At 43.6% G+C, this 19,319-nt stretch overlaps 1 protein-coding gene across 1 annotated transcript in view; it reads right to left on the reverse strand.

The window, feature by feature from the left end:
- The window catches only part of LOC138468137 (spermatogenesis-associated protein 7-like), a 1,832,011-nt gene that overhangs the window by 948,927 nt on the left and 863,765 nt on the right, over positions 1-19,319 (reverse strand). Inside the window, exon 5 of the mRNA XM_069608567.1 lies at positions 4,224-4,345. Coding sequence (XP_069464668.1) covers positions 4,224-4,345 — 122 coding nt within the window. The remainder of the gene's footprint in view (positions 1-4,223; positions 4,346-19,319) is intronic.

The following is a 19,319-nucleotide window of genomic DNA, read 5'->3' on the forward strand; positions in this document are numbered from 1 at the left end:
AACTAGCATGACTACACATTAGGGGTGTCACGTATTAGTTTTATGACGGTACAATAACCTTCTTGCCAAATGACGGTACATCATGGTTATCGCGGTATAGCAGGTGGAGTGAACTGAATTGTCATATTTATCATCACAAAGAAAACCAGGCACCCAGGGCCAGAATTGGGCTTTTCAACATACTTTCCACTGAAATGCCACCTCTTGCTTCCACCAAACAACACACACACGTGTGGAGAGGAGGAGGGGGTGTGGGGGGGGAAAGAGCCCTGCTGTGACTGGTAAAGCAAACTTAATAGCTTTTCTTAAGTGGTCATTTAGACTTTTAGCTCCCCCACTGGCTACTGGTGAAGATGAACATGTGGCCATCTTGATAACCTGCATGCCACAGATCAATGGAATCTGATGGTAGTATACGCTTGTGCGCATAGACACACACACGCAAATGCACTCTCTCTTTACGTTACAGCTTTTAGTTTACTTGCGGGCCAAAAAATGTTCAGTAATCACGGACATGTTACCCTTTTGTATGGCAGCAGGGAATTCCCACAGAGATGAGTACATTTCGCAGTGTGACTTATTATATGTAAATTCAATGATGGAACTAGGGAAATCCCCCATTGTCATATGTTTAACATTATCCATTATAAATATATAAACCCCAAAGCCGCCAACCCAAAGTAAACCCTTTCCCTTCTTGGCACTGTATTTATTCTTCCTATTGCTAACATATTGATTTTGTGTCAGGCACGTGTGGTTTATGGAATGGCATTAAAAACTGCTCCAACTGAAACTACTTGGCAGACGGCACATCCAACAGTGCAAGACCAAGACTGCGCAGCACTTGCTTACTGCAGCCTTTACAAATCAGATTGAAAAGCACACTTAACGGTATGAACAGTATACCGGTATAAACAATGTGACGGTTATTATTGTTCAATTAAGTGGTTCACTGTATCTTTAACGGTATACCGTAATACCGTTATATCCCTAGTACACATGATTAACTGGAGCAGTATGAAATCACTTGGCGATTTGAATTTGGCATGGCAGTGTTTATTAAACTCAACAGCTGGAATGTTGACAGGAACTCTGGATATTTGAGAGTGGTATAGCCTACTACTATCAACACCCTGTACTATTTGAGTAATGCTCAGATATACTTTGAAGGTAAAATGCTTGTGGTGGTAGCACCATTTTTCGTATGATAACAAATCTGACTTAATGTGTGTTCTGGCCAATCTGATTGTATTTTAGGGACTAGCACTGGAGCAATGATGTGCATTCGTTTTCCTGACACAATCATTGCAACTTGTGAAAAGTGATGTCCTAGCACACTATTTAAAACTGGTATATTTCTCCTGCAATATGATTGGCATTTCACTATTGCGGTAGAAGAATACTGACTGGATCATCGAAGCACTTCCTCAATAATGCGGCACAAATATATGTCTGCAGCACATCCAGGGTTTGTATCAAGAGCACAACTTCCTAAAGGTGACATACATGATCTCATGCATTCCCTTTCAGAAAATGCCTATGAATCCTATTGTTTTAAATACATTTTAAGGGGATAAAAAAGGGGACAGAAAATTGCCCGATAATTATAGATTACTGGCTATGGCAGACAGCAGCTGTAAGATCTTCTGCTCATTGCTAGTTGACAGCTTAAATAACTGGATAGAGGAAAAGGGGCTTCTGTCTGCTCTACAAACTGGCTTCCGCAAAGGATATAGCACCCTCGATAATATAATAATGTTGAAACACACTATAGCAGGGGCTAAGGATAAGGGGGAAAAATTATATGTGTGTTTCGTTGATTATTCGAAAGCCTTTGACAGTGTTAATAGGGGGCTTTTGTGGAAGAAATTAAGAGAGAAAAAGATCTGTCCCAACATTCTGCATTTCTTGGAAGAAATGTATAGGGAAACTACTGTTTCCATATGCCTGGGTAAAGGAGGGATGTTATCACCTGAGATCGCTACGAATACTGGACTGAAGCAGGGATGTGTTACATCGCCTATATTGTATAACTTGTATGTCTCAGATATGTGGGAAAGCTTCACCACCATAAATAACTTTCCACCAATAGTGGCGGGGAAACCCATATGTGGCCTTATGTATGCAGATGACACCGTCCTCTTGGATAAGACTCCGATAGGGCTACAAAGAATGTTGAATGGCCTACTAGCTTACTCTGAAGCGAATAACCTTAGTATTAATATTAATAAGACTAAGGTAACGGTATTCGGAGCCACAAAGTTAGAAAAGAAAAAACTTTCCTCAAGATGGCAGATAAACTCTATTAAATTGGAGGTTGTAGATGCCTATCCTTATTTGGGGATGCCCATTCTGAGCAATTCCTGTATACATTTTTTCCAGGAGGCGGTTAATCTAAAAGTACTAAAGAAATGGAAAGTCATAAGGAAATATATGACTAGTAAAGGCGGCCACTCAATTGAAGGTTTACTTGAGATATACAAAAGCTGCATTATACCTGGTATTCTGTATGCACTGGAAACAGTAGAAAGTAAATATCTGAGTAAACTACACTTACTTGAAGGGAAGATCTGGAGACCAGCCCTAGGACTCCCTAACTCAGTACCAATACATGCTATAAAATGTGAACTGGGCCTCATATCCCTCTCGACTCTGTGGAAAATCGAATGTTGCAAACTCTATTTTAGAATTATCTCAGGGGATGGGGATGAAGGAAGCCTGCTTAACCTTATAAGACAAAATAAAAGTGAAGGCAGATTTAAGAATTCCTATATGCTTAACCTTCAAAAAACAGTTCTGTCTTTTCTAGAAGCCCTTGGCTATAATGAATGCATGGAAAAAGATAACAGAATGTGTACTAAGAAAAGTCTTAAAGATAAGGCTTTTATTTGGGATCTATGTGAAAATCAATCTTATCTCTGTAATAAGTCTAGATACTCTGTGTATGCTCTCCAAGGCCTCAAACCTGCCTTCCCAAGACAATATCTGCTAAACACGGGAAGCAGAGCTCTGAGAAGATTTATCTTGCAGCTACGTCTGAACACTCTCCCGTGTAATGATATTATCGGGGCAAGAACAAATATTCCCCGTGCAGAAAGATTGTGCAGGCATTGTAATATAGAGGTGGAGACAGCAAGACATATTTTAACTTCATGCACCAAACTAAGGGAATGTTATTTTAAAGGGTATGCACATTTTGTAGAGGACATGCAAAGGATTGAAACTGACCAATTTTGGTCAGCTATTTATGATGGAGAGATTAAGGTTTATATCGGGGCAGCTTTTTATATTTGGAAGCGAGTAATATGATGTATGCTTTTTATATGTATAATATATGTATTTGTGTTTGGTTGATATAATATTTTTCTGTAGTGTATAAGGTTTTAATTAACCAATAAACACTTTAATTAAATAAAAAAAAAATACATTTTATTCCTAAAATTGGCCCTGTAAAATGGACCATATTGAACGATAATTTAAAAATGCAGGGAGGGGTGGCCTACTACTTTATGCCAGAGACTACTGGGCCTCATTACAAGTCCAGCAGCAACCCGCCGGTGCCGCCAGACTCAAACACTGTTTCCACTGCCTGATATCCCGGGTGCCACCAGCACACCCAGCGGCCCAGGATATCAGGTGGCGGAAAATGTTAGTCCCCATTCCCATGGAGCCCTATAGGACCAAATGTGAGTGGAGACACAGAAGCACTGGTACAGTTGCTAACAGTGCCTACATAACAAAGCTGTTTTTTGGGGCCATTGTACCCCGTAGGTCAGACCTACCGGGCGCACAGGCCCAGGAAAGCAGAATTGGAGTATGCCGGTCCAGAAAGGGTGCCGTACGTTGCTACCAGCACCGTTATTTCGGGACCGGCAGACTCGTAATGTTTTTCATCCCACTAGCTCGAGGGTTCACCACCAGCCACTGGTTGCTGAATAAAACATGTCTAGATATATTGTCATTTTCTATCAGTGGGCCCAGGTATTAAACCGTTTCTTTCTGTAATGCATTCTCTTTTGTTTCTTCAGAAGGAATGAAATCCTACCATATGTAAATAAGGCGATGGAAGATAAGGGATTTGGAAAGCCTGCCATCCAACCTCGGCTCTTACAAAGGATAAAGGCCCTAAGAATTGAATGTAGCACTCTGTTGACATTTCTTCAATAGAAATCATCAGCCTCACTTACGCACAGTTCTACTACAGTGTGAGCATTTCCACTTACCCGGGGTGACTTAGGTGAAACACTTCTCGAGTACAAAGGGGAAGTGGAACGAATCCTCAGAATTTCTTTTTTGTAATTTCCAACAGCTGCTATCAGTTGTTCTTTCTTCTTCTGATCCTTATCTGCCAACAGGAGAGAAAGCATAGAGTAATGAGGCTGACGGCGTGTTCATTCCCGCAGCCTTCCCTTTATGCGCGAGCACAGAAGAGACATCATAAAGCTTAACCCTTTGTGATTGTACGAATGCCCGCACGATCCCAGAACACGGCTCATAGCAGTGTGAGGAAGAGGGTGCAAGGGAGAGAAAGGTGATCCAGTCCGCTCATCCCACTCCTCTGATTTTATGAAATGCTGAGCGGGTGTTGATCATCAGAAGATCACCTGTAAACCTCCACTAGAAGGTAGTGACATCACACTTAGTATAGTACTCGGAACGTTTCTGGTAGTGACATTTTATGGAATTTGACTACTAATAACAGGTCGCTGTACTTGAGGCTACATCGTGTTAACAAACAGAGATTAATAATGAGTCCAAACAAACACCTAATTTAACTAGCAAAAGCTGAAACGAAACTTATCAGTAGCATCTGGTGAATTTCTTTTAATTGTTGGGACAGTAGCGAGGGAGCTAGAACCAAGCAAGGGGATTTGAGGCAGTTCGCATAATTTGTTAAAAAGGTGCATTTTGCAGAAAATTTCTTTTAAAAAATTGATAAAAAGCCACACAGTTTGCAAGTGATTTTGTTCGGTCAAATAAATGCAAGACACGAACAGTGTACATATGTATTTTCATTATGCTCTTTCCCACAATAAGTATATGCCAGTATAAAAAACATGTTCATGCTGGCTGTGCCCATACATTTTCAAGCTTGCTGCACCAATATCATCTGCCAGCATTGCCATATGAGAACATACTCATGTGTGCTTTGCACCTAATGCCAGTAATGACACATTTCTATGGCTGCTCTGTCAATACATGTCAGTTTCCCCATGTAAGAATGTACACCTTCTGGCTTTACCAGTAAAAAGCCAATGCGACAATAAGAAAACATGTCAAGAATGGCTGCACCAATATAGGCCATTCTTGCCACCTTAAAACATTCATTGATACCAGTACAAAACGTAATGTAACATCAGGAAGTATATTCATAATGGTTGCACCAAAGCAGGCCAGTCTAACCTCATGAAACCATTTATGTTTGCTTTACTCTTGATGCTGATTAAATTATGCCATTCCACAGTAAAATATATATGTCCAGACTACTCCACCATTATAGGCCAGACTGGACACATAATAACAAAAGATACATCAAAAGTAAAGCAAACACGAATCATGTGAGCTTTCCTTTTGATGCCCATTGAAACATACCAGAGCACCACAGCAAAAAAGTATACAAGACTGGCCCACCAAAGTAGGCTATTCTTGCCAAGTAATAACAAAATGGGCATCAAGAGTAAAGCAAACATGGACCATGTTTGCTTTACTAGTGATGGCCCTTAACGCATGCCAAGCCACAGTATCAAAATATACAAAAACTGGCCCACCAACCTGGTGCTTTAGCCAGGCAGGTGACAAGGCTCTGCTGGGGCGATGCAGCATCAAGCTGGTTCGATGAGGTGAGTTGAGGTGGATCAAAGTTCTAGTGAGTGCTAAATGGTTTGAATGCTGAGAATAGGTTTGGAATCCGGCTCAATCAGTTAGATACAATGGAAACAGAGGTCCTGGTTGTTTTGGCTCTCACCCTGCTTTGTAACTCTTTCATCTCAATAGCTGCGGGCATGGGGGAACAATCAATCTCCCAAAAGAGGTACAAATAGATTCTTAAATCCTTGGAGATCCATAAGTGAACCAGTAAAGAGTAGGAGGACTTTTTTATAGGCAGAATGCTCCATGGGAATGGAGGAAAGGAAGACTGTTTTAAAGGGTCCAATCCCTGTCTGTATGACAAGTTCCGCTTCAAGTCTGGCACCAGATTATCAAAGATTTGCACTGGTGCTAAAAAGTAAGCAAATGTTTTGTTAATCCAAAATGGAGCAAACAGATTTTGTCACAATCCCTATTATCTAAAATCATTTGTACCCAGGCATAAATGAATCAGGCTGTTTATGTGTAGTATGTTTGCTGTATAACATACAACAAAGGGTGTTTACTACATTACTTTTAATGTTACTCAGCACACATTGTAAATAAAACAGACTGTTCCAATTTTCCTCAGGTGAAAGCATTTTAGATAATACTGATTGGGGCTTAACCTTTTTGCACCATTCTCTATTAACAATGCAGTAAAATTGGTGCTAAATTCATTGGCTCTGATTTTTTGCCCAAGTGCAAATCTTTGATAATCTGGCCCTTGACGTGCCTTGCTCCACAGGAAGTGACAGGAAGTAGAGGAAAGCTCACAGAAATGTAAAATGTAGGAATCCTTCCTCAAGCTCACTTGTGCTTTCCTGACTGTCCTACCTCAGCACCGTTCCCAGCCAATAGCTTCAAAGGCTTTCTATTGTTCCGCCTGCTAGTGAGAGGCATGCCTTTATTGTGGATGTGGCTATTTGAAGCCAGGCTCACATGGAATCTACAGTTGGGAGATCACGGGTCTGGGAAGGGACGTGCTACCTTTCCTTCCAGGAAAGTCAATAGAGGTGTGCATCTTGCACTTTTGTCTTGTTCACTGGAATGCAGACAGGCAGGTGCCTGAAATCCATATAGTCATACCAATATGCTACAAATCAAATGCGGCTTTTGTAATTATATCAACTATGTATCACCATATCCAAATAGGTATGGTTTATATTTTCAGATTATCCTGCCACCAGGTGAGTAGTGTATCATAAGTATGATGATTTTGGAGCAGAAGCGTAAACTTAAATTCGACCATCACATTGCAACAACTTTGCTTTCACATCAGCTGCCAAAAGGGCACCTGTGACCAATGAACCTGCTCTGTGCCACCGGTGAGCAGGTCAGGGACATCATTCAGGGGTCACCAGGGGATGCGCCTGCGACCCCTGAGTTCTCCATTGCTACCCCTGTGGTCTCACTTGCTACCCCTAAAAAAATTGAAAAAACTGTTTTTAAATAAAAAAATGTTTTGTTGAGGCTCCTGGGCTGTGGCCAGCAGCAGGTGGCTCTTTGTTTCTGGAGTGGCTGGTTTTCTGATAGCTATAGCCGTTAAGATAGCTCAGTGGGTTGAGCGCTCGCTGCTGCACTGTGAGAGTGGTCAGGTTCGACTCCCAGCAAGATCAACTCAGCCTTTCATCCTGCTGAGGTTCATAAATGAGCACCAACAAAGGTTGGGTAATATTGTGTGTATATTTGTTATGATATGATAGTTTATTTATATAGTGCCTATACACAATGTATATCAAAGTGCTTCAAGGCAAGGGAGGGAACAAGGGAGAATACAATGACATTCGTATATGGCCATGAACAACAAGAATGTGAAATTAACTATTGTACTCGGCCTGGCAACATTTATTATATATCTGAAGCGCTTAAGTTCTATATAATAACACATCATTATCGTTTGGCCTTGGATGTCTGCTTGTATTCACAGTAATTTGGTAATATGGGCCTGTACGCGCTGATATTTATGATACATGTGGTGATCCGTTCTTGTACAAATGTATATCTCTTTACAGTGATATCGTAACCATATTTTTCGTAGTGTACTTAGAAACAATGCTATGTGATGCCACTTCCTGTTTTGTCAAGGGGTGAAAGGTTGTGTTCCATTGCTTCCTGTGATGTCACTTTGGGGAGGGGTCAAATTACATCACTTCCTGTGATGTCATCAGAGGTCAGATTCTGTGATGTCACTTCTGCTACCCCTGGCATTTTGGTGAAATGACGTCCCTGGAGCAGGTGCTGCAGCTCAGGAGACTGATGAAGCAAGGCACAGATGAAGTGGTCCCAGTCACTCTGACTGACAAGCAAGAGTGTCAAGAGCCAAGTCTGGAAGGACATTCCTGAGGCCAGGATGCTCAACCAATTTCTGGCAGTAACCTTTCTCAGAATTTTTGGCCTCCTTGTCTCTGAAAAGGTCAGGGCTGTTTGCTCTGCACCTGTTCTCTGTTTTGGAATAGGCCATGGCTCTCGCTCTGTGTCTGTTTCCCTTTTTAGAGTCGCTCATGACCTCTGCCTTGTGCCTGCTCCCCTTTCTGCTTGCACAGACCTGCCAGAGTGAGATGGTCCCTCTGTTCCAGGCAAAAGTCAACCTTCCCTGTGGATCCAGCTGAAGACAACTCTTTCCTTTCTGGCAGGCCCTTCAAGTCTGAAACTACCATGTACACCATCTGAGGTTATTTTTCCATACCATTTGGCAGCCCTGAGATAACTACATTCTGTGACACACTGGTAAATATCTCAATGGACATTGGTGTGAAGGATTGCCATCTGACACTGGTGTATAAACCCTGGCTTTTTTGATTTTGTATTAATAATGGAATGATACAGGTAATTTTATCTCAGAAAGTGTGGCCTGCTTGTGAGTTTACTGAAGTGAGTTTACTGAAAGTGAGTTTACTGAAGTGAGTTTACTGAAAGTGCAGACCCCACTTTCAGTAAACTCCATGCCAAAAGCATAGTGTACACCTGGGCCGTGCTGCATCAGTATCCTGATCTAAAGCACCTGATCTCCAGTGTCTCAGAGCAGGTTTCATGGTCACACGTGTGTTCTTGACAAATGCAGTAACAGTGAAGGGCTACATTTTAAATATGCACCCCTGTACCCAAACTACATAATTATAAGACATTACCATCCTGGAGGCAGCTATGATCTTTAAACATAAGCCATTCCTGAGTTTGAGGTATGATGGCTGCTATTTCATATAATTATTAAAGCCACATCTGAATCCGTATCATACTGTAGTGTAATGACCAAATCATGCGCAAGCACACAACCTGCTGAGCTAGCCCTGCTGTGTATAGGCACACAGCCTGCTGAAATGGGACATAGGGTTAATAACATATTCGAAGTGCACATAAATGCTTGCAACCTTAGTTTTCATTGCTTTCGCAAGTGACATTCCTCGTTTCCTGGTAAACAGGTATGCAGTGACATGGGAAAGCCAAGCTGAGTACAGGCTGACCCTGGGCCCTGATAAGGATGCATTCCAGATAGGTGATTCCTAGGCACAGCCTGTCTCTGAGATGGGAGGGGGAAGAGCAGTGGAGACAGGTGCAAAGCTGTACTTTTTCACCAGAAAACATGTTTTACCCCAAATGTTCTGGAAGATTTGCATCACGCTGCTTGACAGGCTCACCTGATAAAAGGTTTGCAGCCACATGAGGGAGGGGGGATTCTCAATTGGATTTGCATTGTGAAAGTGCAGATACCCTGGGCTGACAGCCTTGCTCCTAGTGGTGGTTCCTGACTTGCTGCTTCTCCTTTGAGCCCTGTCCAGATAGAGAGAGAGGGTGCATAGGGGGTCCGGTCCTGACCAGAGAGGCCAGTGCTCAAGCTGAGAGGGCCCCTTGTGTTAGCTGAATAATACCTGAGGAACGTACGTACGATTGTGCCCTATGTAATCTTTAGCTGTAACTTGCATTGTTTCCCATTCTTCCAAAATTGACACTGATATGCAATTTATAGTCTGTATTCGCTATGTTAGCTAACCATTGCTAAATAAATTCCAATTAGGGTACGTCTGACTTCCTTCTCCAGCAAATCTATAAGAAAGTGTGAACATTTGCTTTGGGCCGGTCCCAGAGGCAAATGCACACCATAGGTGGAGTCGGTTTTGCTTTGCTGCTCTTGGGGCAGTGGTTTCAGCGGGGGGGTTTTTGAGTGTTTGAGGGGTCTGGGGGACTTCCCTGGGCAGCAGAACAAAAGTAAATGTGTCACAACTGGGCTCTTTCCCGCAGGAGTAGGACCCTCAGAGGACATCATAACTGGTCTGGAAGCTACTGGTAAGACTGGTCTAACCCTCCATATCTGAAATAACATTTGGGCCTAGTTTTGTACTATGTCTGGGCCAGGAAGGTCATTAACTAACAGACACCCTACTGGAATGGAATCTTTGACTGCAACATGGTGCATGGGGGTCTTACCCCTACAAATCAACTCCGCCATTGCCAAGGGGCAGTAGCTAAGCTCATCAAACCCTCTTGCTGGTTTGTGTGTTCCTGGAATAAACTGCCCTTCACCTGACAGCTCTGACACTAGCAGCAGTGTCACACAAGGTGGGGATGTTCTTCATTTTTGAAGACATTCTTCAGAGAGTATTGGTGGGAAACGGAGACTTCTCTTTAGACCCGGTACTGTTCCCATTGAGATTAACTGGGGACACCTATGCCACTCCCTGGCCTAGTTGAACTTCTTCTGCTGAGATGCCCACACTGACTTTGGCCTCCTCCATGATATTAGAAGCCACAATGGCCCGTTTGGATTTACCCTGACAGGCTGGATATCTCTTTTGTATGAGGCCAGGTCTCCACACAGAAAAGAGCCTTTGGTTGTTGAGGTTGTGGGTGTCTGATGGTAGAGGTAACCTCACCCTTCTTTTCTTTGGAGGCTGAATAACCATGCATCTGGGATTTCCCTTCATTTTTTTGGGGGCCTTTATTGACAGAAGGATCGGAACCTCTTTCCTTTGTCTCCTTTTATTTACCTTTATTTCATACCTCTGTCTTTTCCTTGCATGTGCTCTCCTGAGCCTTCTTTTGGTTTTGCATGCTCACATAGCTGCCTGCAGATTATGCAAACTCCATAGGTTGAGTGATGCTCCCGTCCACTAGATGCTGGTGTAGGTCTGCCTCTCAATTGCCAAGGACATGCTCACATGCAACCAAATCAAATGTTCCTTCAAAAGAGTCAATCCTGATACAGTTAGCCACCCGTTCAGATATTTCAGAGCCATTGTATAAAGTCCTCAAATGTTTCATTTCCCCCTTTTGGTGAGCTCTCTAAAGCTCTTAAAGGAATAGTGCGCTCAAAAATATTATTGTCCCAAAAGATGGGCAATAATCCAAAACATGCATTAAACATAATTTTAATGAAAGTTCCTATGTAAACTTTTGAGCAAACGAGGCTCAAAACGTTTACATGGGAGCATCCATTTTGCCATTTCAGCAGCCTCCTCAGCTCATGTTAAGCTCTGCCCTTGCGGCACTAAACAAGCAGCAAAAGCCCCCTACTGGGAGCTTTTGCCTCCTGCAGCCAGAGTAGAGCTGTGCATGAGCTGAGGAGGCTGCCTTCACTTTCATTGTATGCTTTCTGTGCTCCTCAAACCCAGGGAAGCACAGAAAACGTAAAATGAAAGGCAAAAAGCAAAGGCACAGCAATTATAAATACAACATTGTTGTATTTGTGATTGCTATGGTTGGAAAACCACAGCAATCACAAATACAACAATGTTGTATTTCTGACTGCGGCGGCTTTCGCTTTGAATTTTCTGGGCCCCCCAGTTCGGGGGAGTCCAGGAGACTCAAATCAAAAGTCCCCGCAGTCAGAAATACAACATTGTTGTATTTGTAAATGCTGCAGTTTTCTTTCTACGAATACCACAGCATTTACAAATACAACAACATTGTATTTCTGACTTCTGCAGCTTTCGCTTTGAGTATCCTGGGCTCCCCTGGGTCGGGGGAACCCAGGAGACTCAAAGCGAAAGCCACCACAGTCAGAAATACAATGTTGTTGTATTTAAATATGCTGCAGTTTTCTTTACACGTTTCTCGGGTTCCGGGAAACACAGAAAGAAAACCGCAGCATTTTTAAATACAACAACATTGTACTTAGGTTTGCTGTGGAGACTCAAAGCTGAAGCAACAGCAAACATAAATACAACGTTATAAATGCTGTGGTTTTCTTTATAAGTTAGAGCAAATTTCTTAATAAATATTTTTTATATATATTTTTGATGATGGCCCATCTTTTGAGCCAATAACATTTTTGATGGCACTATCCCTTTAAGGTATTGTTCTGGGATCTTACATAATTTCCTGAGGACAGTGTGAAGTGTTAACAGTAGCCACCCAAACAGCAATATTGCAAAGACACCAAAATAATGAAAATGTCCAATCAGGGTTCTATAACAATGAATGTATACTTTAATTAAACCATAAAAAATGCAAACAACTAAAAACAGTAACACAAATACACCCCTGAGGAAAGGACGCAGAAAATGTAGAACTGGTACAGAATAGCACTCTGGGTACTTGAGCTGGTGTGATCAGGCAAGTAATTGCAGCAATTTCACTGTTCAGAGGATATGTCTTTCAAGAAAAATGTAGATATGAGGGCTTAAAAGTTACTATGGTCCCAAATGTGGATCAGGGGGACAGCGCCCCTTCACAGTACCTAATTCTTGTCCTAGGGGGCTCTGAATTATGTCAAGCTTCTTGTTTTAGGAGCTTCCTGAGGAAATTATTTGGTTTTGGATTGGTGAACTGGCTGACAAGGTCCAACAAGTGGTGAAGTCCAAGCAGCATGAGCACATGGCACAAGGAAGCTTAGGACAGGCAGACAATGTCTGGGTTAGCGTAGCTCACAAGCTGTTCACAGCAGCAATTAGGGTCCAGAGCTGTTTCTTGACTTTCGGGTTGCTGGGATGCCCACTACAGGGTCCCCAGGGACAAGGTAAATCCTTTGGTTACACTCCCACTGCAGCGAACTTGGCTTGCAACAACAGGAGATCTTCACCTCCAGTGAACAGGGTCCTGGTTCCAGTGGCACCAGCAGTGAGGTCTTGTTCATACAGCAGTTTCCCCTGCTGTTCCCTGGGGATGTTTAGGGGACAGAGCTCTCCTCTTCCTTGAATGCCTTCAGGGTTTGCTTCTATGCAGAGGACATTGGAATGGACTGCACCTCCCAGCAGAGGTCCGAAAGTGTATCATTTTTCTCTTGATGGCCCAAATATGAATCAAGGAATGATTGGGAGATCTCTCCCTTGTAAGCGTAAAAACATCATACAGGATTGGCTACAAAAAAAGCCTGCTTTAGGTGTTCAGTCTCTGCTGCTGTAACAAGTGACCCTTGCCATCTTGCATCATATCCAGAGTGCCTTGTTCTTCAGGAAATGAAGGGGACAGGAAATGCACGTCACAAAAAGCACACTGAAAATGAATATGGTGGAACACATTCTCAGGTCCACTTCATTCTCAGATCCACTTCATTATTTCTGACTCCCTAACTCCTCACTCTTCCCATGCCTGCAACTTAATAGGCCCTTTGATGTGTGGCACTCTGGTGAGAGGATGACATTTGTTATGTAAGAGTTCCTTTAAAGCAAGTTACCCAGTAGATCTTCTGGAAGGAGCTCCTATACCTAAGGGGAGGTGTTACCCTTCCTCATAGGGATCAAAGGAAAGCAGCATCCTGGGCATTGTCTCACAGGGTGCAGTTCAGACAGGAAGGATACCATGAATACAAATTGCTCTAACATAGCTGGTTTGGGCTCACAGAGCTGACACTTGTATAATGTCAGATTGATGTGGCTTTAAAAATGTTGCGCTCTTATCAATCACTGTACCATAACCAGATATGGTTTATTCTTGGAATTTGCCCTGCCACAAGATGTATAAGGCATCAATCATTATGTTACATTGCAGACTCTGCCTGCAGTGACATTGGGTCACAGCAGCTGTCAGGAATGCACATGTGACTTTTGAACATGCCCTATACCACTGAATATCAGGTTCTGCAGTTATCAGGGAGCTTGTGCTTTTTGCATGTAGATTTATGAAAGGGGGTCTGATGAGCAGACTCTCCTTTAGGAAACAGAATTGCTTGCATAAAACTATTTAATAAACATAAAAGCGCAAGGAATTCAACACCCTGGCCCGTTGGCAATCAATCACAATTGTACTTCCGATTGTTCCGTGCTACTACAATCAAATGCTCATAAGAAAGGCTTAAAATGCTTTTGAAACCAGTGGCAGGTCACTTGGAGGGAGCACATTTTGACTGAAGAACTTGCCAACTAAAAACTGATGAATAAATTACATGCCAAATCCACAAACACATTTCTCACTTCTTCCCCGACTCTGGAAAATCATGAATCAAGGCCCACTGAACATAGAACATGAAAAAAACAGTGTGGGCTTTTGTGTAGGCTTGGGACAGGCACTTGCCAGGAACAGCCGTAGTCGTATTAACTGGCCATTGATGGTGGCAGGTGCAAAATCATACAAGTACCTCGGCATCTAATAGCAGTGCCTGACAAATACCTAATACTTATACACAAGCCACAACAGTTGGATTTGCCAATACTTGTTTTAAAAGGACTTCATTCAAAGACAGGCATAGGCCTTATAAATCGAGTGGCTGAAGGCAGACGTGGTTGACATTTTTATTACACCAGTAGCAGGTTTGCAACTCCAATTAAGTCATTAACTACTCTCAGAAGACTGCTTTGAAAAAACATGGGCAGGCACTTCGCTTGCAATGTTTGATATGATATAATATGATATGGCATTTATAACATGCCTACACACAAGTGTTTCAAGATGGTGAAATTTGAGTAAAGCGAGCTCAAAGAGCTCCAATGAGGAGGTGTAAGCTGGTTGGTTGTCAGTACATGCAGAGCTGCGCCACTACAATCTTCATACAAAAAATATAATTATTGTTAAGAGCTGCTCTGCTAAGGGAAGGCTCACAACAAACAGCCTTAAAATGAATTAAACGTGAACAATATCCTCAAGTGCAGGGATGATATGACATGATAAGTTATTTATAACGTGCCTGTATGCAAGTGTTTCTGGGTGCGACAAGACAAGGGAGGGAAGACAGAGGGAGGACAAACCAAATGATCTTACTAAGCCCTGTGTCATTCAGATCGTGCAAGTGCGGTAATGCAAAGTGCAGGGGGGTAGAAGGGCATTGCCGGGGGGAGGGGAGGGCGAAGTGCAATCAGGGCAGCATTTATCTGAGTAAGTGCAGCCTAGGCCACGCGGCTCTGGGTAAGTGCAATGATACAGGGGACTGTATGGTTCCAGTTACAGCCCCTAAGTGCACAGTAGGCCCGGAGTCAGTGCAGGGGCTACTGGTCGGGAGGAGCCTTGTGCCCTGTGAGACTCTGAGTGTAACCAGGCACGGTCAGCAGCAGAGAGAGAGAGAGAGAAAGCAGAGGAAAAAAGGAAAGTCTTGAGCATCTTCCGGAACTTCAGGTGGTCCGGCTTAAGTTCGAGAGGGGCAGGGAGGCCATTCTTGAGGGAGGAACCTGCAGAGCAGAGAAATCTACACCCTACTCTCTGCCTGGAGAAGCATCTGACCCTCAGAGAGTTGGAGGTGGCTGAGCGAAGGGTTTGGGAAGGAAGGTGTTTAGGAAGAGAGTTGGATGTAGTGCAGGCCCCGTCCCAGGAAAGCTTTGTGTACAATTCAGAGGGTCTTGAACTTGATCCTTGCAGCCACTGGGAGCCAGTGCAGGCATTTCAGGGTGGGAGGGATACAATCTCGCAGTCCTCTTCTGGATTAGTTGGAGAGGGTGAAGAGTAGAGGAAGGCAGAATGACAAAGAGGCTGTTGCAGTAGTCGACCCTAGAGAGAACCAGGGCTCTGGAGACAGTGAGCTTCTGGGGGAAATTGAGAAAAGGAAGAACACTTCTGAGGAGGTGCAGCTGGTAGCGGACCTTCTTGGCAAGGTATGTGATGTGAAGAGAGAAGGAGAGAATGGAGTCGAAGATTACACCAAGGTTTTTTGCCTCACAGGAAGGTGAAGCAAGAGACCACTCCTGAATCGCGGATAGACAGTCCGGAATGAGCGAGAGAGCACTAGAGGCTGAAGGGAGCCTGAAATAGAGCTGATTGTCATCCGCATTACACTGAAAGTTAGACCAGAAGGTGGAGATCAGGTAGACCAAACGGGCCAAGTAGACATTAAAGAGCCAGGGTGAGAGGTTACAGCCCTGAGGAACACCACGTGTGGAGAGAGAGGTGGTGGAGAGAAAAGACGCAAGTTGGACCTGGCAGGGTCAGTCCGGGAGGAAGGAGATCAACCATGGCAGGGCCTGATCCATAATACCCAGGTTCTCACGGAGACGGAGGTGCATCTTTTAATCAAAAAATATATAAAACCCCTCAATAGTTTGTATACAACAGTTTGTATTATCATTAATAATTCAATTAATCAACATCATAGAAAACAAAAGCACCACTTCAGGTGAGTAAACCAATAGTAGGGAAATGTACAGATCATGAACAAAGTTCAATGGTAAGTAAAAACACCTGTTATAACTACTCAGAAAATGGTCTTTTGTAGGGATAAAAAAGGGTTATTCAGCACCAGCAATAGCAGTTCAATACTTTAGATGACTTGTAATACATTTCAGTGGCCTTAAGGATTCAGCAGTCCATCCCTATCAATGTATGAGTTCTTCAGAGTCAGATTGGAGGGGAAGCAGGTAAGGCACAGCAGCAGAAAAGGCAAAGGTAAAGAGGATTCTTCAATTACAAGTAAGTATGATGCTTTTGATGGTCAAAAAGGTTTCAGTGATCTTCGGAAAAGCTCCCTATAGGCACACAAGCATTAGGCCTGGGCCAACAGTATGGATGAACACCCAAATACCAGAATCAGCACTCCAGCAATATAGTAGTGACAAAATAGCTTCAGGCAAGTACCATCCCGAGTGCGACAGTACCTGAGGAGTGATGACGAAGATGCCGCTGTATTCTTTCACAATGCAACAGCGGTGGACCCGGTCTCCTGTTCCTTGGTCATGGTGACAAAAGGAGGGACCCTGGAAGGGATATGTCAGCAGCAGTCGAGAGAAAGGACTCTCAGCAAAGGATTCTTCATACTCCAACATCGGTCAGCAGTTTCAACGCCTTTTCACAGGCTCCAAGGAGAAACGTTTACCTCCCGACCAATCCACCTTGATTCCTCTGTCCTGCACTCTGGTGAGGGTACATTGAGGAAGGGCATCTTACCTCTGGCGGTCCAACTGGAGCCCACCAAAGTTCTGAGAGGATTTGTTGATTGAAAGACTGTGCACTGCAATAGGGTCGGTTGGCCCCTGGTACTCGCAGTATGCAGCCCAAGATGGTCACAGCACATCGGGGGATGGCTCGTCTTGTAGGTCATCTTATGGCTAATTGGTCTCACCAGTCAAAGGGAAGGAGTCGTCCTCTTCAGAGCTCCTCTGTTAATTTGAACACAGGGTCTGGACAGCAATGATCTCTTCACGGTTGCTGGAAGGGGCTGCAGGCGTCGCTGGTCATCTTCTTCTTTGGATCTTCTGTTCCAGTGGTCGACTTTCCTTCTGCCTCAGGCACCTCACCTTTTACCCAGATTTCACACTCATCAACTGAAAACACTCCCTGCAGTTGACAGAAAGGGCTGGGAGGCTCTCCAATCAGAACAGCCAGCCACCATGTGGGAACTGGTTTCTTTTGAGCACACCAGAAGACAAAGATTAGCTGAGTTTCCGGATCCTCCCATTTTTCCTGTCCTCACAGACACACTGGGTCCTCGGCGGCATACACAAAGGGTTCCTGCCAAAGACTAAACTTAAATCAGGAACTCCTCTACCTAGAATAGTAGAAGAAGGACCAAGAAAGAACAACCATGCAGGAAATGGCAAAACATAAGGAAGCCACCATGTTGGAACAAAGGTGACCCTTCTGTGAATAGCTGCAACTATGAACACAGCCTGCGAGAAAAAATAGCACAAAAGTCAGTAGAACACATCCACTGCCACCAGCCATACTTGTACGATTTTTACTGTAACAGAAATTGTTACAGAAGCAGAGAGAACGGGGATACCAAGTAACCCTGCAGCACTTCACATAGGGTGGTGTGTGCTGATCTCTCAAAAGGAAAAGCTAAAAGGATAACAAGCATCCCTGTAAACTTGAGAACAGCATTTCTTAAGGAAAATGAAAGAATATAAAAAGGGCTCCCAGCAACAGTTCACATCGGACAAATGCTTTTAAAAGGTGTGGAGGAAAGCATGACTCAACGACATAAAATGAAGTAAAACACAATGAACAGGGTTTCTATGATCAGAGCAAAAAATTAATGAGGGAAAAACGACTCCTCATTCATCGCCTCTGTTACAACTGCGCAAATGACACTCAGATCTTCCTCAAAATCCCCAAATAGTCAGGTGTGACCCTTCTGGATCTCTCATCGTGCCTCTCTGATATTGACCACTGGTTGACCAACCACCTCCTACACAACCCTGGAAAAACAGAAATCCTAGTAAGCGCTAAAACCGCTCTCCTTTCCCCAACATATCCTCTGGCCTCACTCTGAAGCCCCCCCCCCCGACAACTATCAGTCTCCCAACACATCAATTCTGTATCCAGAACCTGCTTCTTACACATATGCATCCTCAGTCGAATCTTCCCGTACCTCACCCACCCACACCAATTCTCTGACATACTCACCATCATCCTCTCCTGCTTAGATTAAGCAAACTGTCTTTATCTCGGCACACTGGATTTCCAATTTAGGAAACTCCAAAGAATCCAAAACGCCACTTCCTGTCTCCTCATCGGCCTCCCAACTAGAGAACACATCATACACGCACACAGAGTCCTAAACTGGCTCCTATTGGTCGAAGAGCTACCTTTAAAGCCATGCACATTAGTCACCGTGCAATCCACAACACTGGTCCACTTATTTTAGTCCACCTAGACTGAGGTAGATCATTGGCTTACTGTATACACATACCTATGGATCATACACTTGGGATCAGATCTCTTCTTCTACAAGGTGACATTTCTCCGTGGACCACAACTTGCATCTGTATGGTACATCTCGGGGAGAAAAACCACACTGGTCTCTGAGGTGTTGAATTGATCCACTCTGCATGTGCTTAGACACGTCTCCCGCTTCATCAAATTCCATTTGTTCTTCATTCGAAGAAGAGGGTGACAATGAAAAGGGGGTGAGGAGGGAGAGGTAGAACGGCTCTGCCTGTTCTTCTCCTTTTTTATGCACCCCAGAGTGAGGTACTATGCCTAAACTCTGAGAACTATGTCTGCTACAGGCTCCACATGTTTTCACCTAGATATCCTCTTTCTCTTTTCATGACATTCAATCAGCAAATCACATCATAGGCACAGAACCAATAAGAAAAAAGACACAATTAATAAGTGAGCGCTGGGAGCCTGTAGTGTTCACTCTGATTCCTTCCCGGCTCTGGTATCAGTGT

The sequence above is a fragment of the Ambystoma mexicanum genome, chromosome 4q (assembly GCF_040938575.1).
Source record: "Ambystoma mexicanum isolate Mex_15411 chromosome 4q, UKY_AmexF1_1, whole genome shotgun sequence".
In the NCBI taxonomy this organism is placed as follows: domain Eukaryota; kingdom Metazoa; phylum Chordata; class Amphibia; order Caudata; family Ambystomatidae; genus Ambystoma; species Ambystoma mexicanum.